Here is a 22,837-nt window from a genome sequence, read left to right on the forward strand (position 1 = left end):
TTGAGTGAGGTAACAGCATTGGGTGAGGTAACAGCATTGGGTGGGATAACAGCAATAGGTGGGGTGATCAGTTTAAGGTTCCACAACCTGCAGGGCAGATTTGTACTTCTACTTGTGCCAGAAATCTTTGACCATGGATTCGAATTCCAGACTTGCCCTGATTATGTTTCTAGGTCTGTCAGCAGCAACTACACAGGGACCAATATCCCTGTTCAGGGCTGGGGAAACACAGGGAGAACCCCCGGCTGTGTATTTACAATGCAAATGTAAGAATAAGATCACGTGTGTTTGTTGCATGGAACTGAATTCCAGATTTTCCTGATTGTTTGTCAGCAGCATACCCTTCAGGTGGGTTCCACCAACAGTGATAAACATCTAGAGCCGGCTTCACTTCAGATACTCCACAAATATCCAGCTGGCACACAGGGATATAACATCAGGAGCTGCTGTTCATGGCTGTGTTGAAGATGATGGCCAAATATCTGTGTTCTTTGTAAAACTGTCATGGGTCAGGAGTACTTTAGCAGACTAAAAGTCAAACTAAATCTCAGTTTTAGTTCTGATCGTAAACAAAGACTCTTAGCGCTAAGATAGTCGTAAGTGCCATGAATTAACATTAACTTACAACTATCTTAGCACTAAGAGAGCTTCGAAAATCTAGGCCCTAGAGCTTACCTACAATGGATTATAAATTAAGTGAGTGAGTTTTCTGATCGTAAACAAAGACAACTAAAGTACAGGGCCTAGATTTTAGAAGCTCTCTTAGCGCTAAGATAGTCGTAAGTGCCATGAATTAACATTAACTTACAACTATCTTAGCACTAAGAGAGCTTCGAAAATCTAGGCCCTAGAGCTTACCTACAATGGATTATAAATTAAGTGAGTGAGTTTTCTGATCGTAAACAAAGACAACTAAAGTACAGGGCCTAGATTTTAGAAGCTCTCTTAGCGCTAAGATAGTCGTAAGTGCCATGCATTAACATTAACTTACAACTATCTTAGCACTAAGAGAGCTTCGAAAATCTAGGCCCTAGAGCTTACCTACAATGGATTATAAATTACCGTATATGACCGTCTATAAGCCGATCCCATGGATAAGCCGACCCCCAAACTTGACCCTCAAAATCAGTGTCAAAATCATATCTCTCATGAATAGGCCGACCCCCCGCGATGGGTCGCGGCCAACAGAGACCAGAGTACCCGGTAAGTATGTTCCATCAACGACGAGACACCATTACGAGAATATTACATAATAAAGATTACCGGTGTTTGTTTACCTTTTTTTAACGATCACTGCTTGCATCAACAACGAGACGCCATTTGGAAAGTGGATATACAGCGTAAGTGTTGGTGAGAATATTACATAATAAAGATTACCGGTGTATTGTGGCAACATGTGTTTGTGTTCCTTTTTATATCCCGAAGATCACTGCTTGCATCAACAACGAGACGCCATTTTGTGAAAAAGTACCATCGGTAAATAAAAACTGAAGTCAACTTTTGTATCAAAATATATTATTTAAGTGTCCATATTTCATCTATATATATATGACAATAAGAAAAAATAGTCCACTAACAATAAACACTGACATTTCTGCAAGAGAGTTCTGAGATTTTCACAAGTCATCGGGCCACGTAAACCCATCAAATTCCGTGTCACTGTCGATCCACATTATTCAAAGAATTCACTGTCATATATATTGTGTCTACTCACGGATCGAAACGAAGTGTAGTTGACAGAAAATGCATAATATATTTTGCTTCTCTAAATATCATATTTATTGTAGCAACAAACTGGCTTGCTTATTTTACCCCATTCAACAATCACAAACTGATTACCGCCTCATTCCATGTCGCGTGCTTACCACGCGTTCATGATGGTCCGTTATAACCTTAGTGTTGATTATATATTTTTTACATAAAAACTATTACACAATGCTAGGATATATTTTTTTGGGTTAAATAATAGTATTCAATCAATAGAATTCATCCCGTTATATTATTGTGCATGTTTGAACTTGTTCGCGGGGAAACGTGTGCACAGCTGATTGCTATTTCCGGCTTTGTGTACGAGACAGATACGCACGGTAATCTTAATTAATTTATAGAGCAAAAACTGTAACTAAAATTACACAATGCTAGGATATATTTCTTTGGGTTAAATAACGGTATTATGTGTTATATTTTACTGATGACTGCGTCAGAATTCGTCCCGTTATATTATTGTGCATGTTTGAACTTGTTCGCCGGGAAACGTGTGCACAGCTGATTGCTATTTCCGGCTTTGTGTACGAGACAAATACGCACGGTAATCTTAATCCCTGCAAATAAAACAATGCCCAGCAAAAACAACTTATAACTTAAATGGTAAATAAGCTTGTCTAGTGATGTTTAATTGCAAATTTGACGTCTCTACTGACAAAGTCGTCTTCTGTTGTTTGTTCCCGCGAAGAGATACGATGTTGTTTTCTTACCCCTGGAAAAAAGTTTGATGAAAGTGTAACTCATGGATAAGACGACCCCCTTCTACAGACTGCTGTTTTTGGTCCTCAAAATTCGGCTTATAGACGGTCATATACGGTAAGTGAGTGAGTTTTCTGATCGTAAACAAAGACAACTAAAGTACAGGGCCTAGATTTTAGAAGCTCTCTCAGAGCTAAGATAGTTGTAAGTGCCATGCATTAACATTAACTTACAACTATCTTAGCACTAAGAGAGCTTCAAAATCTAGGCCCTAAGCTACCTACAATGGATTATAAATTAAGTGAGTGAGTTTTCTGATCGTAAACAAAGACAACTAAAAGTACAGGGCCTAGATTTTAGAAGCTCTCTTAGCACTAAGATAGTTGTAAGTGCCATGCATTAACATTAACTTACAACTATCTTAGCACTAAGAGAGCTTCGAAAATCTAGGCCCTAGAGCTTACCTACAATGGATTATAAATTAAGTGAGTGAGTTTTCTGATCGTAAACAAAGACAACTAAAGTACAGGGCCTAGATTTCAGAAGCTCTCTTAGCGCTAAGATATTCGTAAGTGCCATGAATTAACATTAACTTACAACTATCTTAGCACTAAGAGAGCTTCGAAAATCTAGGCCCTAGAGCTTACCTACAATGGATTATTTAAGTGCGTGAGTTTTACGCTGTTTTTAGCAATATTCCAGCATTACCACGGCAGGGGACACCAGAAATGGGCTTCACATTGTACCCAAGTGGGAAATTGAACCCAGACCTTAGGCTTGAAGAGCAAATGCTTCAACCACTAGGCAAACCCACTGCCCCGATTATGTAAGTCCTCTCATCTAATCAACTGATTCTGTTCGGCACAGAATCTACAGGCCTTACATACAAACACTGAAATGTTCCAATATTTTTCAAATGTTTTCAAAATTCCAATGACTTATAAGTGAACTCTGAACAAAAAAATCAAATTCATTTTTCAAGTGTTTGCTTTTAGATATCTATAGTACCTTGTACATATTCAAATCTTGGAAACACGTGAAGATCCAGGTTAGAATTGATTTTCAGTAACCAATGCTTCTCGTAAGAGTCAATGAACGGGATCGGGTGGTCAGGCTTGCTGACTTAGTTGATACATATCCCAAATGCCTAGATCGATGCTCATGCTGCTGATCACTGGATTGTGTGATCCAGATTTCACTATTTGCAGACCACTGCCATATAGCTGGAATATTGCCGAGTATGGCGTAAAACTAAACTCACTCACTAACTCAACTGAAAACCAGTGGTTGATGAAATGAGCCACATTCTAACCTGAATACAATCACAAACAATTACCGTAAAATATTTGATTCTATTTAGTTCCCTATCAGGTTAAGCAACAGAGTTCTTGGGACCTATTTTATCCTGGGTCCCAAAGGACCATCCTTTACTGTAGCCAAAGAATACACTTGGTTCAACTGATACCAACATGCTCTACAGAGGGGAAGAGTTAAGGCTATTTGTGTTAGCAGATGACTGACTGACTGAATTTGGTTTTATGCCGCTTTTAGCAATATTCCAGCAACATCATTGCAGGTGACACCAGAAATGGGCTTCACAAATTGTACCCATGTGGGGTTAGCAGATGAAAGGACAACCAGATGATTGATGGACAAAAACAATGACTTTCCCTTCCATTGATGATTCTGTGATGATCAATCTGAGGAATGGTCAGGGGAGAAGACAGTGACATGACAGTGCCATGATCATTCTGTGGAATGGTTCCTGGAGATATCTTGCATTGGCAATAAATATACACAAAGGGTATACTCAGGAGATGGCACCGGAAATTGGTATATCAATCTACTTGTCCTCACCGCACGGAGCACACATGACACACATTAAGCCTCTGGGTTTGTAGCTCACCTTCCTTATCTAATATGATGATGGAATTGAGTGGGTGATTTAAGTTTTATGCCGCTTTTAACAGTATTCAGCAATATCATGGCGTGGGACACCAGAAATGGGCCTCACACATTATACCCAAGTGGGGAATTGAATCCAGGTCTTCGGCGTGACAAGTGAATGCTTTAACCACTAGGCTACCCCACTGTCCCAATGATGGAATTGATGGACAGGTATTTCTCAATCGAGTTCATAAAAAGGAATAAGTATTTCTTAACTCAGAAACAATTTTGAAACTCTTGTTGCTCATGATATCAATCACTGGTTTGTCAAGTCCAAAGTAGATTATTCAAAGGCCATCATCAAGCAGTTTAACGTTGCTTAGTGTGGCGTTAAACAAACACAGAACACAAACATATACAATCATAATACAGTCTTTGTAATAACATGTATCAAAGGGTGGTGGGATGTCCCAGTTGACTTTCGTTCGTCATGCCTAATTCCTCAGTTCAATTCTCCACATTGGTAGAATGTATGAAACCCATTTCTGATGTCCCCTGCCATGATATTACTGGAATATTGCTAAAAGTGGTGTATAATCTAACTGACTTGCTGACATGGAACCCATCTTTCTGTGGTTATTTAATGTTTCAGAGGAAGAACGGAAGTTCTGACTGTTGTCTAAAACAAAGATCACATGTGGAAATGGACCATGGTAAGGAATAAAACGGACGTCCGAAAAATACTTTCAATGTTTTTAGTTAAAACCCTTTATGTGTTCGAAAATACAGCATTCAAGAAAACATGATTGGCAATTCGAGTTTGATCAGGTGAACCAGGTTAAATCCACAGTCTGTCTCTGTATCCCTGCTCGTATTTAAAATTAGGAGCCAATTTTCTTCCAAGCTGATGACAGCAGCGATCAACCAAGTTCCGTGACTTGATGTCAATGAAGTGCTGTTTTCCTGTCAATCTAATTAATGGACAAAAAAAAGTTCTAGAATCCAATAAAAGAAATAGATTTTGTTATTTTCTTTTGGACACTGAAGGATGGGTGCTGTTCTGGCTTGAATCATTTCGATTCTTGATTGTGGGGAAAAACATAAACAAAATATTGGAAGTTCCAGCTGCTGCTGATTTTTTGTGTGCACATGTACTGGTTAAAGAAACAAACAGTAAATATCAGCAGGAAACACATGCTTTTCTATTCAGCAGCATACAAAGGGTAAATAGATGGTATGATCTCTACAAAAATGTTCCCACATGATCTTGAGTAAAAGCAGTTTCACATGATCTCGAGTAAAACCAGTTAAATGGGATCTCAAGTAACAGCAGTTCTACATGATGCCAAGTAAAACAGTTCTTAAGATCTCAGGTAAAATAAGTCCTATGTGATCTCAAGTAAAATCAGTTCCACATGATCTCAAGTAAAAAGTTCTACATGATCTCAAGTAAAAAGTTCTACATGATCTCAAGTAATATAAGTTCTACATGATCTCAAGTAAAATCAGTTCCACATGATCTCAAGTAAAAACAATGAATGAGTGAGTTCAGTTTTACGTCCGCACTCAGCAATATTCTAGCTATATGATGGCGGTTTGTAAATAATCGAGTCTGGACCAGACAATCCAGTGATCAACAGCATGAGCATCAGTCTGCGCAATTGGGAACCAATGACATGTGCCAATCAAGTCAGCGAGCCTGACCACCCAACCACGTTAGTCGCCTCTTACGACAAGCATGGGTTACGGAAGATCAATTCTAACCCGGACTTTCACGGGTAGTAAAACCAGTTCTACATGATCTCAAGTAAAAGCAGTTCAACATGATCTGAAGTAAAAGCAGTTCCACCTAATCTCGATTACAAAACAGTTCCATATAATCTCAAGTAAAAACAGTTCCATGTTCTCCAGTAATATCACCTGGACAACAAAAGAAACACCTATAAATGCCATATTTTCCTCTTGTTCCAAGTACAAGGGTCTTCTGATGCAACTATCAATGTCAAGGTCACACACAGCGTCAAGTCATCCAACACACAAAACCAACACTTAATGCAAACACAGTCTATTCAAGAATTCAGCATGTGAAAACCTCTTTCCACTTCTTGAACTCCATATGAATCCACGGAGAGCTACTCCCATCACACACTTGATTCCTGTTATTGAATCTTGAAACACGACATCAACACACACATTATAGCTCCATCAGTAAACCTACAGGCTGAGGCAAAGCTGTGAGCCATGTACACAAGGACCAATATCCCTGTTTAGGGCTGGCAAACACAGGGAAAGGCCCTGATTGTGTATTTACAAACAAATCTACCAATACCATTAAGTGTGTTTGTTGTGTGGAAATTTACACCAGAGACACAGATATTGACATGGGCCACATTTGTAATGTTGTCTAACACAGTGTATTTGCTGTATAAGAATGAATGAATGAACGAATGAACGAACAAATGAATAAACGAGAGAGTGAGTTTAGTTTTATGCCGCACTCAGCAATATTCCAGCTCTATGGTGGCAGTCCGTAAATAATCAAGTCAAAACCTAGATCTTCTCAATTCCAGGAACAAATTCTGCTGCTTTTTATAAATGTTTATGAATCTAGAATAATTGAATCTGGACCAGACAATCCAGTGATCAATAGCATGAGCATGGATCTATGCAATTGGGATACGATGACATGTGCCAACCAAGTCAGCGAGCCTGACCACCCGATGCGGTTAGTCACCTCAGATCTTCACGAGTCTTGTCAACATTGAGTAACACATTCCCCAATAACAAGCTTACAATCAGCATAAGGGATTGTACAGTGGAGCTTTTGCTGCTGCATCTGTTTTGCTGTTTCCATGACGCCAACAGGTCTTGGAAGAAAACAGATCATACATGATAATCTCATGTGCTGATGTAAAATATTGGCTAAAAAGGGTGGTCAGATTTCCAACCATTTATTCACTGCAAGCATGTCATCCTATCAGAAAACATGATAAATTGTCTGTCATCAGAATGCTTAATATTCTGCAAAGCAAGCAAAATTGACCTTGCTTCTGCAGTGAAAATAGAACTTTCACCAGTAAGTCTAAAAGTGAAACGGCAACAGGTAGTATTTTCTCCCATATGTTTTGAGTTGTTGGTATATTTACACAGGTGTAGGGTAGTGGGGTAGCCTTATTGTTAAAGTGGACGCTCATCACACTGAAGACCCAGGTTCGATTCCCCACATGGGTACAATGTGTGAAGCTTATTTCTGGGGTCCGCACCGGAATTGCTGGAATATTGCTAAAAGTGGCGTAAAACTAAACTCACTCTACAGGTGTAAGAGGGGTACTTGTTTTTTAATTAAAGAAAAGATTATTGATATTGAACAGAGTTTGTGTTGGCCTTTATCATCTTTATCAAGTCGAGACTGACTATCATTGGCGGATCCAGAGGACCCCACTGAACCCCTCCCCCCTTTGGAAATTCCTGGATCCGCCTCTGACTATTATCTGTATATATTGCCATGGAGGTAAAAGAGACTGGGGGCCAAATATGAAACTTAATAAATTTGAAAACTGTTCAGGCAAAAAAACAACAACATATGTCTGTTTCCGGTTAACCCCCGACCCTAAATCTTTTATTTAACCAAGTCCAAATCATGACTGGAGTACATTTCAACTCATCAATTTCGTCCAAAAAGAGTATGATATTTTCATGTTTTTCAGTGTATGTAGGGCTAAAATGGATTGCATTAAATTGGTATAATGGGCTCTCACTGACAAAACCTGCAAATAAATTACATGAATAATAATTTCATGTAGAAATCTTTCAATGTTTCATCACAATGCACTGTAACAACATGATATTCTCATGTATCCACCTGGTGCTACGGTGCTACTAAAAAAAATTTAAAAAGTAAAAAGAAAAAGATAAAATTGTCCCACCTACCCTATTTTTGAAAAGCATGTAATAGGAAACGGACACATATTTATTTTTTTGCCTCATCAAAACCACTCACAATGAGCTTGTCAACATGCTATTTCTATAAACATGTCATCAGTAATGTGTTCCTTTTGAATAACGCAACTAAATCTATTTACTTAGATTTTCACATTAATTTCAAGAATGTTTTTCAGGAAATTCACTTTAATCATACTTTATTTTTTTCAATCTGTCTCTTGGATTACTGACTAAAACCACAGCTTATGTGAGTGTTTAACATACATCACTTCCAAAATGCCATATTTTCAGCAAAAATGTGTATAATACACAGGAAAATACCGGTCATTAGAGACGACTCTTATACAAATGGTCAACTAAACTTTCCGGCTTAGCAATGGTCCTTAAAAAGATTTTGCAAACAGGTCCAGAAGGTGATCAGAAGATCCTCTTGTTGCAGGGTGCTTAATATGGGAGAAACAATATTTGATTAATTATACAAACAGATCAGATTCAGAATAACCTCAGTGAGTTTAGTTTAGTTTTATCAGCGTTTGAAATTCCCGCCTGCCCGACCGTCCGGAACGGTCTATATTCATCTCGGACGGTCAAATATCAAAAGTAGCCTGTTCGGTGGTCTGGTAGATGTTTTTACCCCTAACAGTTAATATTTCATTATATCAGACAGGTTCTCTGGTCGTCAGTTTAAGGTGTTTAAGGTATTATGTAAAACTATTTACGATTGGACAGTTCAATTTACAATAACCAATCACAATACATGTACTTTCAGTTTACCTAAACTCGGTGCATTGCCTGTTAGTGCTATGTTGTTCATTGCGATGCTTGCAAACAGTAAAGTATTCAGAAACCTGAGTTTTGTTTTCATTGTTGAAAACTGGACAGGCAAGTTTGCATCCGGACTAGTGTTGGGAATTGGTGTAAATCTCATAATTGATGATTGGTTCCTTACAACCGATCAATCATCGAAAATAATTGGTTAGCGTCATTTATCAAATTTTCCTAGTTATGTTTGTTAATGCAGAAAAAATAATGAAAAAACATGTAGTTCTCTCGTTTTTTTCCGCAAATTGCACAAAATGCATTTGCCAATTTCACATCTTTAAAGGATGACTAGTGTGTTAGAAACATACATTTCCTGGAGTTGTTAAGATAAACTTAATCATGACTTGGAACGAGCTTGTAGTGCTTATGCAATGTCAAGACAAAATCAACCTTTTGAAAAATATTTTTATTGCAAACAAGTGTTCCAAAATTGTTTGTGTTCGATTATGAGAAAACATGATCGATTGCTTGGTCGTTTTGTCATTGCGACCAATCTTCGATTATTTCAATTAATCGGACCACCACTAATCCGGACTGGTGAGTTTTTTAAGTTACCAGTCTGTTTGTCTGGCTTGGAATTTGGGGAGTTTTAAACACTAGTTTTATGCTGCATTAGCATAAGTCCAGCAATATCACAGCGGGGGACACCAGAAATGGGCTTCACACATTGTACCCATAAGGGAAAATGAACCGGGGTCTTCGGGGTGACGAGCAAACACCTTATACCACTAGACCACACCAGAATAACCCGAGAATTGTACTGTTTTCATTAACAGATATTTCAATGCTTCCAACAAGACTGTATGACAAGATGGATGACGTCAACCTTCCAAAGTCACATTGCCATGGAGCCAAACTCAGGCAGCTCCAGCCTTGGGTGTCTTTAATTCACAACTCTTCAGGTAAACGAAACATGCTCTTTCTACAAAGATTTCAAAAGGCATCATGCTCTAAAGGTTTTTGATAAGCATTTTAAAATTAATGACCTCAGTAATGCTTTCAAATTGTATGGAGGAGGACATTAGGGATAAAAAATGATCTACTTATAGCATGTATATTTTAGGTTTACACTTGACTTGGCCTTGCATGTGCTTGTAATGGATGCCACCGATAAGGCAGGATACCCCACATATTGGAAAATATCAGGGTGTCATTACTATTTTGGGGACCGCCTCCGTGGTGTAGTGGTAAGAGTGTACGCCCGGAGAGCGGAAGGTCGTGGGTTCGATCCCCGACCGCGTCATACCAAAAGACGTTAAAATATGGTACTTGTTGGTTCCTGCCTGGCGTTCGGCATTAATGGGTACAACAAGGACTGGTCGGCTCGGAGTCAGTATAATGTGTCTGAGTGGGGTATTCATGCTTCACTGCGGCATGGTATCTCAGTGGGCTAGCACTATAAAACCAGCTTAAGTCTGGGCTAGTACAAGCAGCCGCACATCCACATACACACGCATGCACGTCGTCATATGAGCAAAATATTCTCAAGCACGACGTTAAACCCAATTTCACCTCACCTCACCTCACTATTTTGGCAATAGATCATTATTGTCTGCTCGTCATTCTAGAAGGTGATGAGTCAAGTATACAACTTTAGAGATAACAACAACATAGAGCAAGAAGATGTTATCCATGAAGTCCTATGCTTCGTTAACAATTCATTAACACAACTGATACAGCCGGAACTATTCAAAGTTGCAGCAGCGAGAACTTGATTCCAACATAAAAGACATGGGTGGCATCAGTAAAGCTGTTCATGACCAAAATTTCACAGAGATATATCTTTATATCACACATGGTACCAATAAAGATATCAAGATAGGAACCTCAAGAAACCGATACAGTGAGTCTGGTACGTTACCAACATCAGACACAACATCAGATACTAGCTTAAATATTGTACCATCTTGGGAATCGAACCCAGGACTTTGTGAGTGAGTCAGTGAGTGAGGTTAGTTTTACGCAGCACTCAACAGTATTCCAGCTATCACGGCGGCAGTCTGGAACAGACAATCCAGGGATCAACAGCATGAGCATCGATCTGCGCAATTAGGAACCGATGACATGTGGCAACCCAGTCAGTGAGCCTGACCACTCGATCCCTTTAGTCGCCTCTTACGACAAGCATGGGTTACTGAAGACACATTCTAACCTGGACCTTCACAGCACTAGTGAGTGAGTGAGTTTTTATCAATATTCCAGCAATATCACGGCGAGGGACACCAGAAATAGGCTTCAAACATTGTACCCATGTGGAGAATTGAACCCGGGTCTTTCGGTGTGATGAGCGAACTCTGTAACCACTAGGCTACCCCACTGCCCCCATAAGTCAAATAAAATAGAATTATAATTACAACTACAACAAAACCATCTGAGATTTTTCAATTTTGTTCAGTAATCATGGATTCAACAACAGCATATTCCGGCCAACCAAGGATTTATATGAATCATTTCTGCAGCCTTTGAAAGGTTTTGAGAGCCCATGTGGGATCATATAAATTGTTTTCTAAATGTAATCACTGTTTTTGTGTACAATCACACTTTGTCACCCAAATTCCATAGAGTATGTAAACTCGTAGAAACATATTATTTTTCCAACCTCATGATTCAAAAATGAATCTAAAGATAAATATTAATCTACTTAGAAAATAGCTCCATGTGATCACATAGAAAACCATAAAATAAGGTAAATAGCGAAAAAGTTGGCGTAAATTTAGTCTGTTTAATCCTGTCATCCTAAAAAATGTACCTTAACGGGTCATTCTCTTGAAAAAACATATCAGCTGCCTAGGATATATCCTTAATCATTTTTTCCAGACACCAAAACAACGTTTCCGCATAAAAATAAGTCTCCGTGTAAAACATGATATTTCATAGAAGACATCAATTTGCCACTTCCATATGGGTTGGCTACATGGACACTTTCAAATAATAAATCAGATTAAAAGTAAATTCTGAAACCGTTTCCCTACCATGTCTGGTCTGGGATCCGTGGACGAAGAGGAAACAGAAATAACATCAAATAACCAACACCATGTTATCATGAAGTACGCTTGGCTTGAATCAATACATCATTCCATAACGGCAAGTCCCGGAAGAATTAAACCGCAATCAACGTGAAGGGCAGGGGACGTGGTGGCGCTTTTGAATTTCAACAAGGTGGCTGTTATTCCTGATGATTCAAAGTCTATCACAAAATTGCAAGAGATTAATCTAGTATCATGAAAATGTTGTTGATGATGATTATGATGATGGCAATGATAATACTGATGACGATGACAATCTCTGATGATGATAATGCCGATGATATTAATGATGATGATACTGATGATAATGATGATGATGATAAAGATGATGATAATGAAGATACTGATGACAATGATGATGATAAAGATAATGATGATAATGAAGATACTGATGACAATGATGATGATAATGATAATGAAGATACTGATGACAATGATGATGATAAAGATAATGATGATAATGAAGATACTGATGACAATGATGATGATAAAGATGATGATGATAATGAAGATACTGATGACAATGATGATGATAAAGATAATGATGATAATGAAGATACTGATGACAATGATGGTGATGATAAAGATGATGATGATAATGAAGATACTGATGGTGATGATGATACTGACAATGACGACAATGATGATGATGATGATATCGACGACAACGACGACGATGACGATGATGATCTGTAGCTCACCTGGTCAGATGTAAATTCAAATTTTAATGCTGTGTTTTGTAAGTAGAGCTAGGTTACCTGCAGTTTACACCTCATTAAATTTAACATTTGAAACCTAAGCTTTATGTAGCTGTTAAATCTACAGGCAACCTTGATGTGTCCTGAAAACAGACTCTCTGATCATATGGATAACTACGTAAATAGACTGATTGGTTGGTGACCTTAAAATACTGGAGCCATCTCAGGCACTGGAATCCTCATCTGTGATAATGAGAATGATGGCAAATTGACCACACAAGATCCCATTAAGAATGAAAAACAAACACATCTGTCTCAAACAATACAATATTCCATCACACATTCAAAATGAATAAAATCCATGTTCAGATCCATTTGATGCCAACATTTCAAACCACCCTTCTTATAAAACATGAGCCAAAAAACACAAATCCCTCATCAGAAAAAAATACATATTTTTACAGTATTTCAGCCATTGGAAAAAAGGTCACTAATGGCGAGATAACAATCATCTCAACAGTCTATCAGATGAATCTCTTGGGACAAGCTCACAGTTAGCAAGCTACGGCTTAATCTTAAAGGGACAACTTAGAGTAGAGTATGAGACTCTTCAAGTAACGTGTCTTCCCTTGGAGAGAATCAATGGCCGTGAGCTGAAAATCCCTGTGTGGTAACGGCTCATCTTGCACTGCTTTTGGTAGACTAACGCTTAGTCTCTCAATAAATATAATTTTGATAGTAACAAATAAACCAATTTAAATTGAAAAGGAGCCCCAGTGAGATGGGAGATTCAGAACCTGAACCTGAGGAAATCTAGACTTGCTTCATTTATAGCTTTAGCATTGCTGGGAGGGCTAGGCTGTGGGGAAAATAATGTGGTTCAGGGACTGTGGGAATGAATGCTTTCTGCAGGAGATGCTGAATCTGTTCATGTTCATGAATATTTGGTCGGCTTTAACAGCTATGTTTGATTACCTCATGGAGTGTTGATAAATACATGGAGCTGGGGCAGAAAGGAATGCTATCAGTCATGTGACATGTTGTTGTTGGATGCGGGTTAACTGGAAAAGTTGGCATGGGTGAAGCGGAATGGGAGCTGAGTTGAATAGGTGAATCAGATTTTGTGTGAATAAATTCTGGTGCTTGCCTTTGTCTTCACTGTTGTGTAATCATCATCATCATCATCATCAGCAGCAGCAGCAGCACCAGCAGCACCAGCACCAGCACCACTTTTGTGACTGTCATCATCATCACCACTACTGGCATTGTTCAACTCCTACTTGTGGTTACATGGTCCATGCCTGGGGGTTCATTAATAATTTCAGCCTCTGTCAACTTTCTGTGTATGTCTATATCACATATGGAATGAATTCATGGAGGCCCTATCACTAAACGACAAATGTGGTCATCTGTTTCATAGTAGCACTAGTCCATCGTCATTGTCGTGGCCATCGCCATTATCATCATCATCAATCAGAAGCGCCACTACCACAATTGGCGTTGTCAAACTCATACTTGTGATTGTAGTGTGTGCTTGTAATAAGAGTAGATGACGAACCACTGAGGCTGCTATCATCCTAGCAATGTAAAAATGCCAAGATAGTGAAAGTTTACAACCTCCCCCCATTTCCTGCTCACAGGAGGGCAAGGGCCTGAAGCAACCATTAGGGTAATGAGCCTTAATATCTCAATGGAATCCCCAAATCCAGGCTCTTGTGTGACAGGCACCATTGCCTGCAGGATGTTAAGTTCATATCTGAAGAGAGGACTCTTGAGAATATGGTGGTCTTGGTCTGTTGGGATAATTTGGTCATGCTCTTCAGAATATGGTGGTCATGTTTATCAGAAGATGGTGGTCTTGTTCTTGAGAATATGGTGGTCTTGGTCTGGCAAATATGGCGGTCTTGCTCTTGAGAGTATGGTGGTCTTGGTCTGGAGAATATGATGGTATTGCCCTTGAGAATATGGTGGTCTTGGTCTGTGGAATATGGCGGTCTTGCCCTTGAGAATATGACGGTCTTGCTCTTGAGAGTATGTGGTCTTGGTCTGGAGAATATGAAGGTCTTGCCCTTGAGAATATGAAGGTCTTGCCCTTGAGAATATGGTGGTCTTGGTCTGGAGAATATGGCGGTCTTGCTCTTGAGAATATGGTGGTCTTGGTCTGGAAAATATGGCGGTCTTGCTCTTGAGAGTATGGTGGTCCTGGTCTGGAGAATATGACGGTATTGCCCAGGAGAATATGGTGGTCTTGGTCTGTGGAATATGGCGGTCTTGCCCTTGAGAATATGATGGTCTTGCCCTTGAGAATATGATGGTCTTGGTCTGTGGAAATATGGTGGTCTTGCCCTTGAGAATATGGTGGTCTTGCTCTTGAGAATATGATGGTCTTGGTCTGTGGAAATATGGTGGTCTTGCTGTTGAGAATATTGTGGTCTTGGTCTGGAGAATATGGCGGTCTTGGTCTTGAGAATATGATGGTCTTGCCCTTGAGAATATGGTGGTCTTGGTCTGGAGAATATGATGGTCTTGCCCTTGAGAATATGATGGTCTTGCCCTTGAGAATATTGTGGTCTTGTTCTTGAGAATATGGCGGTCTTGGTCTGTGAGAATATGATGGTCTTGCCCTTGAGAATATGGTGGTCTTGGTCTGGAGAATATGATGGTCTTGCCCTTGAGAATATGGTGGTCTTGGTCTGGAAAATATGGCGGTCTTGCTCTTGAGAGTATGGTGGTCTTGGTCTGGAGAATATGACGGTCTTGCCCTTGAGAATATGGTGGTCTTGGTCTGTGGAAATATGGCGGTCTTGCTCTTGAGAGTATGGTGGTCTTGGTCTGGAGAATATGATGGTCTTGCCCTTGAGAATATGGTGGTCTTGGTCTGTGGAATATGGTGGTCTTGCCCTTGAGAATATGATGGTCTTGCCCTTGAGAATATGATGGTCTTGCCCTTGAGAATATGATGGTCTTGCCCTTGAGAATATGGTGGTCTTGGTCTGGAAAATATGGTGGTCTTGCTCTTGAGAATATGGTGGTCTTGGTCTGGAGAATATGACGGTCTTGCCCTTGAGAATATGGTGGTCTTGGTCTGGAGAATATGAAGGTCTTGCCCTTGAGAATATGGTGGTCTTGGTCTGGAAATATGGTTGTCTTGGTCTGTGGGAATATGGTGGTCTTGGTCTGGAGAACATGGTGGTCAGGCTCATATGAATATGGTGGTCTTGTTCACATGAATATAGTGGGGATCTTCTATTGAGAATATAGTATTGTTGCTCTTGTGGGAATATGGTGGTCTTGGTCTGGAGAACATGGTGGTCAGGCTCATATGAATATGGTGGTCTTGTTCACATGAATATAGTGGGGATCTTCTATTGAGAATATAGTATTGTTGCTCTTGAGAAAATATTGTGGTCTAGCTCTTGAGAATATTGTTGCTCTTGAGAAAATATTGTGGTCTAGCTCTTGAGAATATGATGGTCCTTTCTATGAATATTCTTGTACAGACAATCTTATTCCAAAACCTTAATAGATCCTGAATAACTTCTAAATACAAATCAGTCTTGGTTGTATACAAATGTTCAGTTTGCTCAGACTTTCACATCCCTTAATTGACAGATGTCACAAATGAATGTTTCAACACACAATTACACATCACAAAGCCTATTATCGCTGACATATTCTATGACAATTAGTCTGTCTAGCACTCACAGCAGACTCTCAGTATGACACTTCAGCAAGAACATAAGGTCTACATTGACAAGGCATAGCAAGTGATGTCACATCAAAAACACTGAACCCACTTCACTAAGGTTAGACTGAGTGTTCACAGACTAACTGAACTGGGTAGCAGAACAAGAACACCTACGCCATTGGAGGAACGTCTCAATGCTCAGTCCTTGAGGATGAAGAACACTATTTGATGTCTTGTAGTAATATTCAGATGTGTCACACTCCTTATTTAATTCCCTTTCTTCTCAAATTGATTACTTTCAAAGCCTCCTTTTCACAAATAATGAACTGGACAGCACAGAAATAATCTGCTTTCATGTATACAACTTCAAAGAAATCTAGAAGACCTCTAGATTGTCCTAGGTGATTATACACATTTGTATATAGTATATGTATTGTTACCATGACTCATTATATATCTCGCTAACATAGTTAAGAATATTGTCACTGTTTCCACATGGAATGTTTGTGAAATAAATATTTTGAATCTTGTGTCATCAAAAGTAAAGCTGTCATGAAATCCGTAGTTGTTGACCTACCACCTGGTTTAAACACGCAACAACTGGCCAATCAGAAGGTCGATTCTGACTTTAAAATGATGAAGAACAAGAGTGTGAGTGAGTGAGTGAGTTTGGTTTTACGCCGCTTTTAGCAATATTCCAGCAATATCACGGCGGGGGACACCAGAAATGGGCTTAACACATTGGGTCTTGGGTCACCGGTCTTGGGTCTTCGGCGTGACAAGTGAACACCTTAACCACTAGGCTAGCCCACCACCCCACCTCCCCTGAAGAACAAGACAATTATCCCATTGCTGTGCACCTAGTGTTGAAGCGTTTTGATGTGACAGAAGACATGAATTTGAAGCACCTTGTATACAAAGAATGAAAACAGATGATTCAAACTATGGTCTAGACAAACTATGGTCATACTGCCAAACATATTTCCATTAGATGTCTGAAGGAATATAGTGAGCCCTGAAAGGTAATTATTTTGTTGAGCTTGATGTTGTGAACCTACTAGAATCTTGGCATGTGATCAGACACTCTGATGAGTCTGTCCTGAGGAATAAAAAGGTAATTATTTTGGTGAGCTTGTGAGGTGAAATTGGGCATGTGATAACATGATGAGTGCTTGAGAATATTGAATTGGGTTTAACAGTATGAGAATAGCGTGCATATGCGTGTGTATGTGTATGTGCAGCTGCTTGTACTAGCCCAGACTTAAGCTGGTTTTATAGTGCTAGCTCACTGAGATACCATGCCGCAGTGAAGCATGAATACCCCACTCAGACACAGTATACTGACTCCGAGCCGACCAGTCTTTGTTGTACCCATTAATGCCGAGCGCCAGGCAGGGACCAACAAGTACCATATTTTAGCGTCTTTTGGTATGACGCGGTCGTGATCGAACCCGCGACCTTCCGCTCTCCAGGCGGACGCTCTAACCACTACACCCCCCCTGATGAAGAGGGAAGTTGGTGGGGTAGTTGGTGGGGTAGTTGGTGAGTAGATGGTGAGAACATGGTGGATAGTTGGTAGGTAGTTGGTGAGTAGTTGGTGGTTGGTTGCTGCATAGTTGGTGGTTGGTTGGTGAGTGAGTAGTTGGTGGGTGAATAGATGGTGAGTGAGAAGTTGGTGGGTGCATAGATGGTGAGTGAATAGATGGTGGGTAAAAGGTTGGTGAATAGTTGGTGGGTGAATAGATGGTGGGTAAAAAGTTGGTGAATAGTTGGTGGGTGAAAAATTGGTGAGTAGTTGGTGGGTGAATAGATGGTGGGTAAAAAGTTGGTGAGTAGTTGGTGGGTGAACAGATGGTGGTGAAAAGTTGGTGAGTAGTTGGTGGGTGAATAGATGGTGGGTGAAAAGTTCACGGGTGAATAGATGGTGAGTGAAAAGATGGTGAGTAGTTGCGGGTGAATAGTTGGTGTCAGTGACAAGATGGTGAGTGGTTGCTGGTTGGTTGGTGAGAATTTGGTTAGTAGTTGGTGGGCCATTTTAGATAGGTGTGTATGGGTGTGAGTGAGTGAGTCACTGAGTGGGTCAGTGAGATAGTGGTTTCAATCTCAGTATGATTGCTGATCAATGGGTTGAGACGTCTGTCTTCACAAATAACATACAAACATCAGTGAAAATCAGTAGCAGTCCACAAAACAGACCACCAGTATTTCTTGTGTCAAGGATCCCAATTAAGTAGATGAATGCTCATGGTGATGATCACTGGATTGTCTGGTCCAGACTCAATTATTTACAGGCTGTACCATATAGTTGGAATATTGCTAAGTGCTGCGTAAAACTGAACTCACTCACTCTTTGGTCTGGAATCCATATTTAAGCCTTGAATTCTTAGAGTTCACTTTTGATCAAAACATGGAAAACTGCCTCACCAACACTGTCAGAACACGGTCACACCAACACTAACAGAACACTGTCAGAACACGCCTGCCAACACTGTCAGAACACCAAACACTGTCAGAACACTGCCTCACCAACACTGTCAGAACACTGCCTCACCAACACCCAGAACGGACCTCACCAACACTGTCAGAACACGGAACACAACACTGTCAGAACACCACCACTGTCAGAACACTGCCACACCAACACTGTCAGAACACTGCCTCACTGTCAACACTGTCAGAACACGGCCTCACCAACACTGTCAGAACACTGCCTCACCAACACTGTCAGAACACTGCCTCACCAACACTGTCAGAACACTGCCTCACCAACACTGTCAGAACACTGCCTCACCAACACTGTCAGAACACTGCCTCACCAACACTGTCAGAACACTGCCTCACCAACACTGTCAGAACACGGCCTCACCAACACTGTCAGAACACGGCCTCACCAACACTGTCAGAACACGGCCTCACCAACACTGTCAGAACACGGCCTCACCAACACTGTCAGAACACGGCCTCACCAACACTGTCAGAACACTGCCACACCAACACTGTCAGAACACTGCCACACCAACACTGTCAGAACACTGCCACACCAAGATAACCTGACCACAGCAATATCAACATGGAACATGGCCAGCCCATGAAGATCCGGGTTAGAATTGATCTTCAGTAACCCATGCTTGTCATGAGAGGATCGGGTGGTCAGACTCGCTGACTTGGTTGACACATGTTGACACATGTCATCGCTCAGCTATTTATACCACCATATCTTCATACCTTAACAAAAACAACATTTCATTTTAACAGCACAGCCAGAAAACTGCCATGATCGTTTAATCAACAACAGGAGTTAAAACAGATTTCACCCTGATGTACCCTTGCAATTAGACGTTGGCACACAGTACAAAAACCTGCAGAAGCATAACCAAAACATTCATAACAAGAAGACAAAGTCATCAATATCCCCTGCAATGGCAAAATCCTCTTCATGATTATGTCTACGAGTTATGATTATGTCAAATATTTAGGTGTGTATATAGAAAAGTGGAAGGAGAGTATTGAAAGGTTTTTAAAGTTCTGCTCCAGAAAGGACCCTATCACCAATTTCAGTCTAAGTCAAACTTGTTGCCATGGAAATGCAAAAAATATTTTATTCAGAATTCCAAAACTACCAAAAGGCACCAGTACACTGCCAGATCTATCTATGTGCCAAGTTTGGTGAAGAAATAGTGAATGGTTTTAGAGTTGTGCTCTGGAAAAGAGCACTACCACTAATTTCAGTTTTAGTCAAACTTGTTGACATGGAAACGCCAAACATATTTGATTCAGAATTCCAAAACTACCAAAAGGCACCAGTACACCACCAGATCTATCTATGTGCCAAGTTTGGTGAAGAAACATTGAACCGTTTTAGAGTTCTGCTCCGGAAAAGACAAATGTGCACCGACGGACGCACAGACGGATGGTACCATGCACACACGGACGTCCATTTTAATACCACCATGCAAAATGCGTTGCAGGGGATAACAAAAATATTTTTTAAACAATGTTGCACAGGATCTCCATTCAAACTATTTCAAGCCACAAAAAGCTCTTCACTCCTTACCATGAGTGCTATTATTAAGACTTTGAAAATAAACAGAATACTTTTTTTTGCAAGCAAATTCCAACCCAGCAAATATGGCTCCTTGAACACCCAACAGACCTTTCCATAAATACAGACACCTACTTTTCTTACCAACTTGTTTAAAGTAATTCCAATCTTTGTAAGCCTTTGTTGTACCAAGTCTAGCCTTTGATATTTCTGCTTTCTTGAGTTTCATTTAAGAAACTTCAAACAATGAATAGTTGTTCCTGAAATAGCATCTGAGCAAAGTGGATATATATCTATGATATACAATATACAGGATATATAAAGCAGCAGCAGAAGAAATATTTGTATAATATAACATAACCAATCAATAAATATTTTATATTTCATCATTTCTCCCATGCCATTGACTCTGATCCTAGGTTCCAGTTTAAATTATTTCAAAAATTTCAATAACCCTTTCAACTTTTCAGCTATATAAAAACTTTTTGAATTTAATCAATTATTCATAAACAAATCACAAAGCCTTCAAAGGAAGTGGCTTGTTTCCATGAAAGGGAATGATGGTTCAGAAACAATTTATGAGGCAATAAATTAAAATGAATCTTTCAAGGATGATATATTTCACACTGACCTTCACTAGCAGGATTTCCATTTAGCTTCCAAAGCTGTTCTTTGACAGGACTGACTGACTGAGTTTGGTTTTACTCCGCTTTTAGCAATATTCCAGCAACATCACGGCGGGGGACACCAGAAATGGGCTTCACACATTCTTTGACAGGAATGGAATATATTGTAAGATTTCAGTTCCACAAAGGAATGTATTGATTGTTTGTTGTTTAATGCCACACTCAGCAATATTCAGCTATATGGCGGCGGTCTATAAGCAATCGCATCTGGTCAAGATAATCCAGTGATCAACATTATGAGCATTGAACTGTGTCAACCAAGGGAGCAAACTTGACCTCCCGATCCTGTTAGTTGCCTCTTACAAGACGCATGGGTTGCTGAAGACTAATTCTAACCCGGATCTTCACGGTTCGCAAAGGAACTGACATTACCCTATAATTTTTACAAATGATACAAACTCACTAAAACCTTCTTCTTAAGGGCTTTTATGCACATTTAGATATAATTGAACTTTCAATCTGATAAAGGGAACATATAATTCCAGTCAAAAACATTTTCTGTTTCATCTTTTGATTTCAAGTAGAAATGTCATTGGCTTTCTTGAAATCTACAATACTATCATTCAATTTGATAAAGGGAAGATTTAATTCCAGACAAACTGTTTTAGTTGCCTTCATGGTATCAAGCTGCAAGGAGATAGTTCCAACTGTGGAGCTCGGGGCACTTCTGTGACTTGATATCTTTCAGTACAGGAATGTGATCGTGACGTAGCAATTGTACAAAATTATCTTTTAGAATCATCCACCTTCTTCCACATTCGACAAAAAGAACATTTCTTTTGAGAAAGGCAAGATATTATTCCAGATAGAAAAATGTCATATCAATGAACAATGGGTCACAGAGTTTGTTTTTTGTTGAATACAGCACTCAGCAATATTCTAGCTAAAATAGTCCAGCCAGGACCAGACAATCAAATGATCAACGTCATGAGCATCGATCTATGCAATTGGAATACGATGACGTGGCAACCAGCCAATAAGTCTGACAACCCGATCCCAATAATAGCCTCTTATGACAAGCATGGGTCGCTGAAGACCAGATCTGATCCGGATCTTCACGGTCATTCCACAGTAAAACCTTTTGAATGTTGACCATACAGTTCTAAGGGATACCGTGTGGATTAAGGAATAATTTGCAAATATAGTGGATTAGTGTGTGAGTTTAACTTATCAGTATTTGAACTGGTTCTAGTTACCTTGGGATGCATGTCAACTTAAAGCATCAGGAAAGCCAGAAGTGATGCAGTGATTGACATCATGAGCACAGGTCTATGGAATTAAGACATAATTATGGTATCACTTTATCAGCTTATAGAATTAAGTCTGTACCAGATCCAGTGATGGACGTCATGAGCACAGACCTATGTAATTGGGGTACAATGACATTCATCTTCCAAGTTAGCATGTTTGACTAAGAACAGGAATCAGTTGCTGACAACTAATGCTAACCCTGATATCCATGGCCACGCAAGTCATTAAGTCACTTGAGTATTATAAGGGTAATGCTATTTTTGAGGGCATTATCATTTGCAGAAGGCTGAGGTCTTCCATTAACTGCCTGACGAAGGATAACTCCCAAATTG

General features: G+C 39.8%; 2 protein-coding genes across 2 annotated transcripts in view; one reads left to right on the forward strand and one right to left on the reverse strand.

The window, feature by feature from the left end:
- The window catches only part of LOC124253861 (neuropeptide FF receptor 2-like), a 256,788-nt gene that overhangs the window by 137,910 nt on the left and 96,041 nt on the right, over positions 1–22,837 (reverse strand). The window lies entirely within an intron of this gene.
- On the forward strand, positions 17,160–19,580 carry LOC124253858 (soluble scavenger receptor cysteine-rich domain-containing protein SSC5D-like). The gene is made up of 2 exons (XM_046687707.1): positions 17,160–17,177; positions 18,963–19,580. Exons 1-2 carry the CDS (start codon positions 17,160–17,162, stop codon positions 19,578–19,580), a joined length of 636 nt encoding a protein of 211 aa, XP_046543663.1.

This window comes from Haliotis rubra, unplaced genomic scaffold (genome assembly GCF_003918875.1).
Source record: "Haliotis rubra isolate DU_JTF1 unplaced genomic scaffold, ASM391887v1 Scf556, whole genome shotgun sequence".
Taxonomy (NCBI): Eukaryota; Metazoa; Mollusca; class Gastropoda; order Lepetellida; family Haliotidae; genus Haliotis; species Haliotis rubra.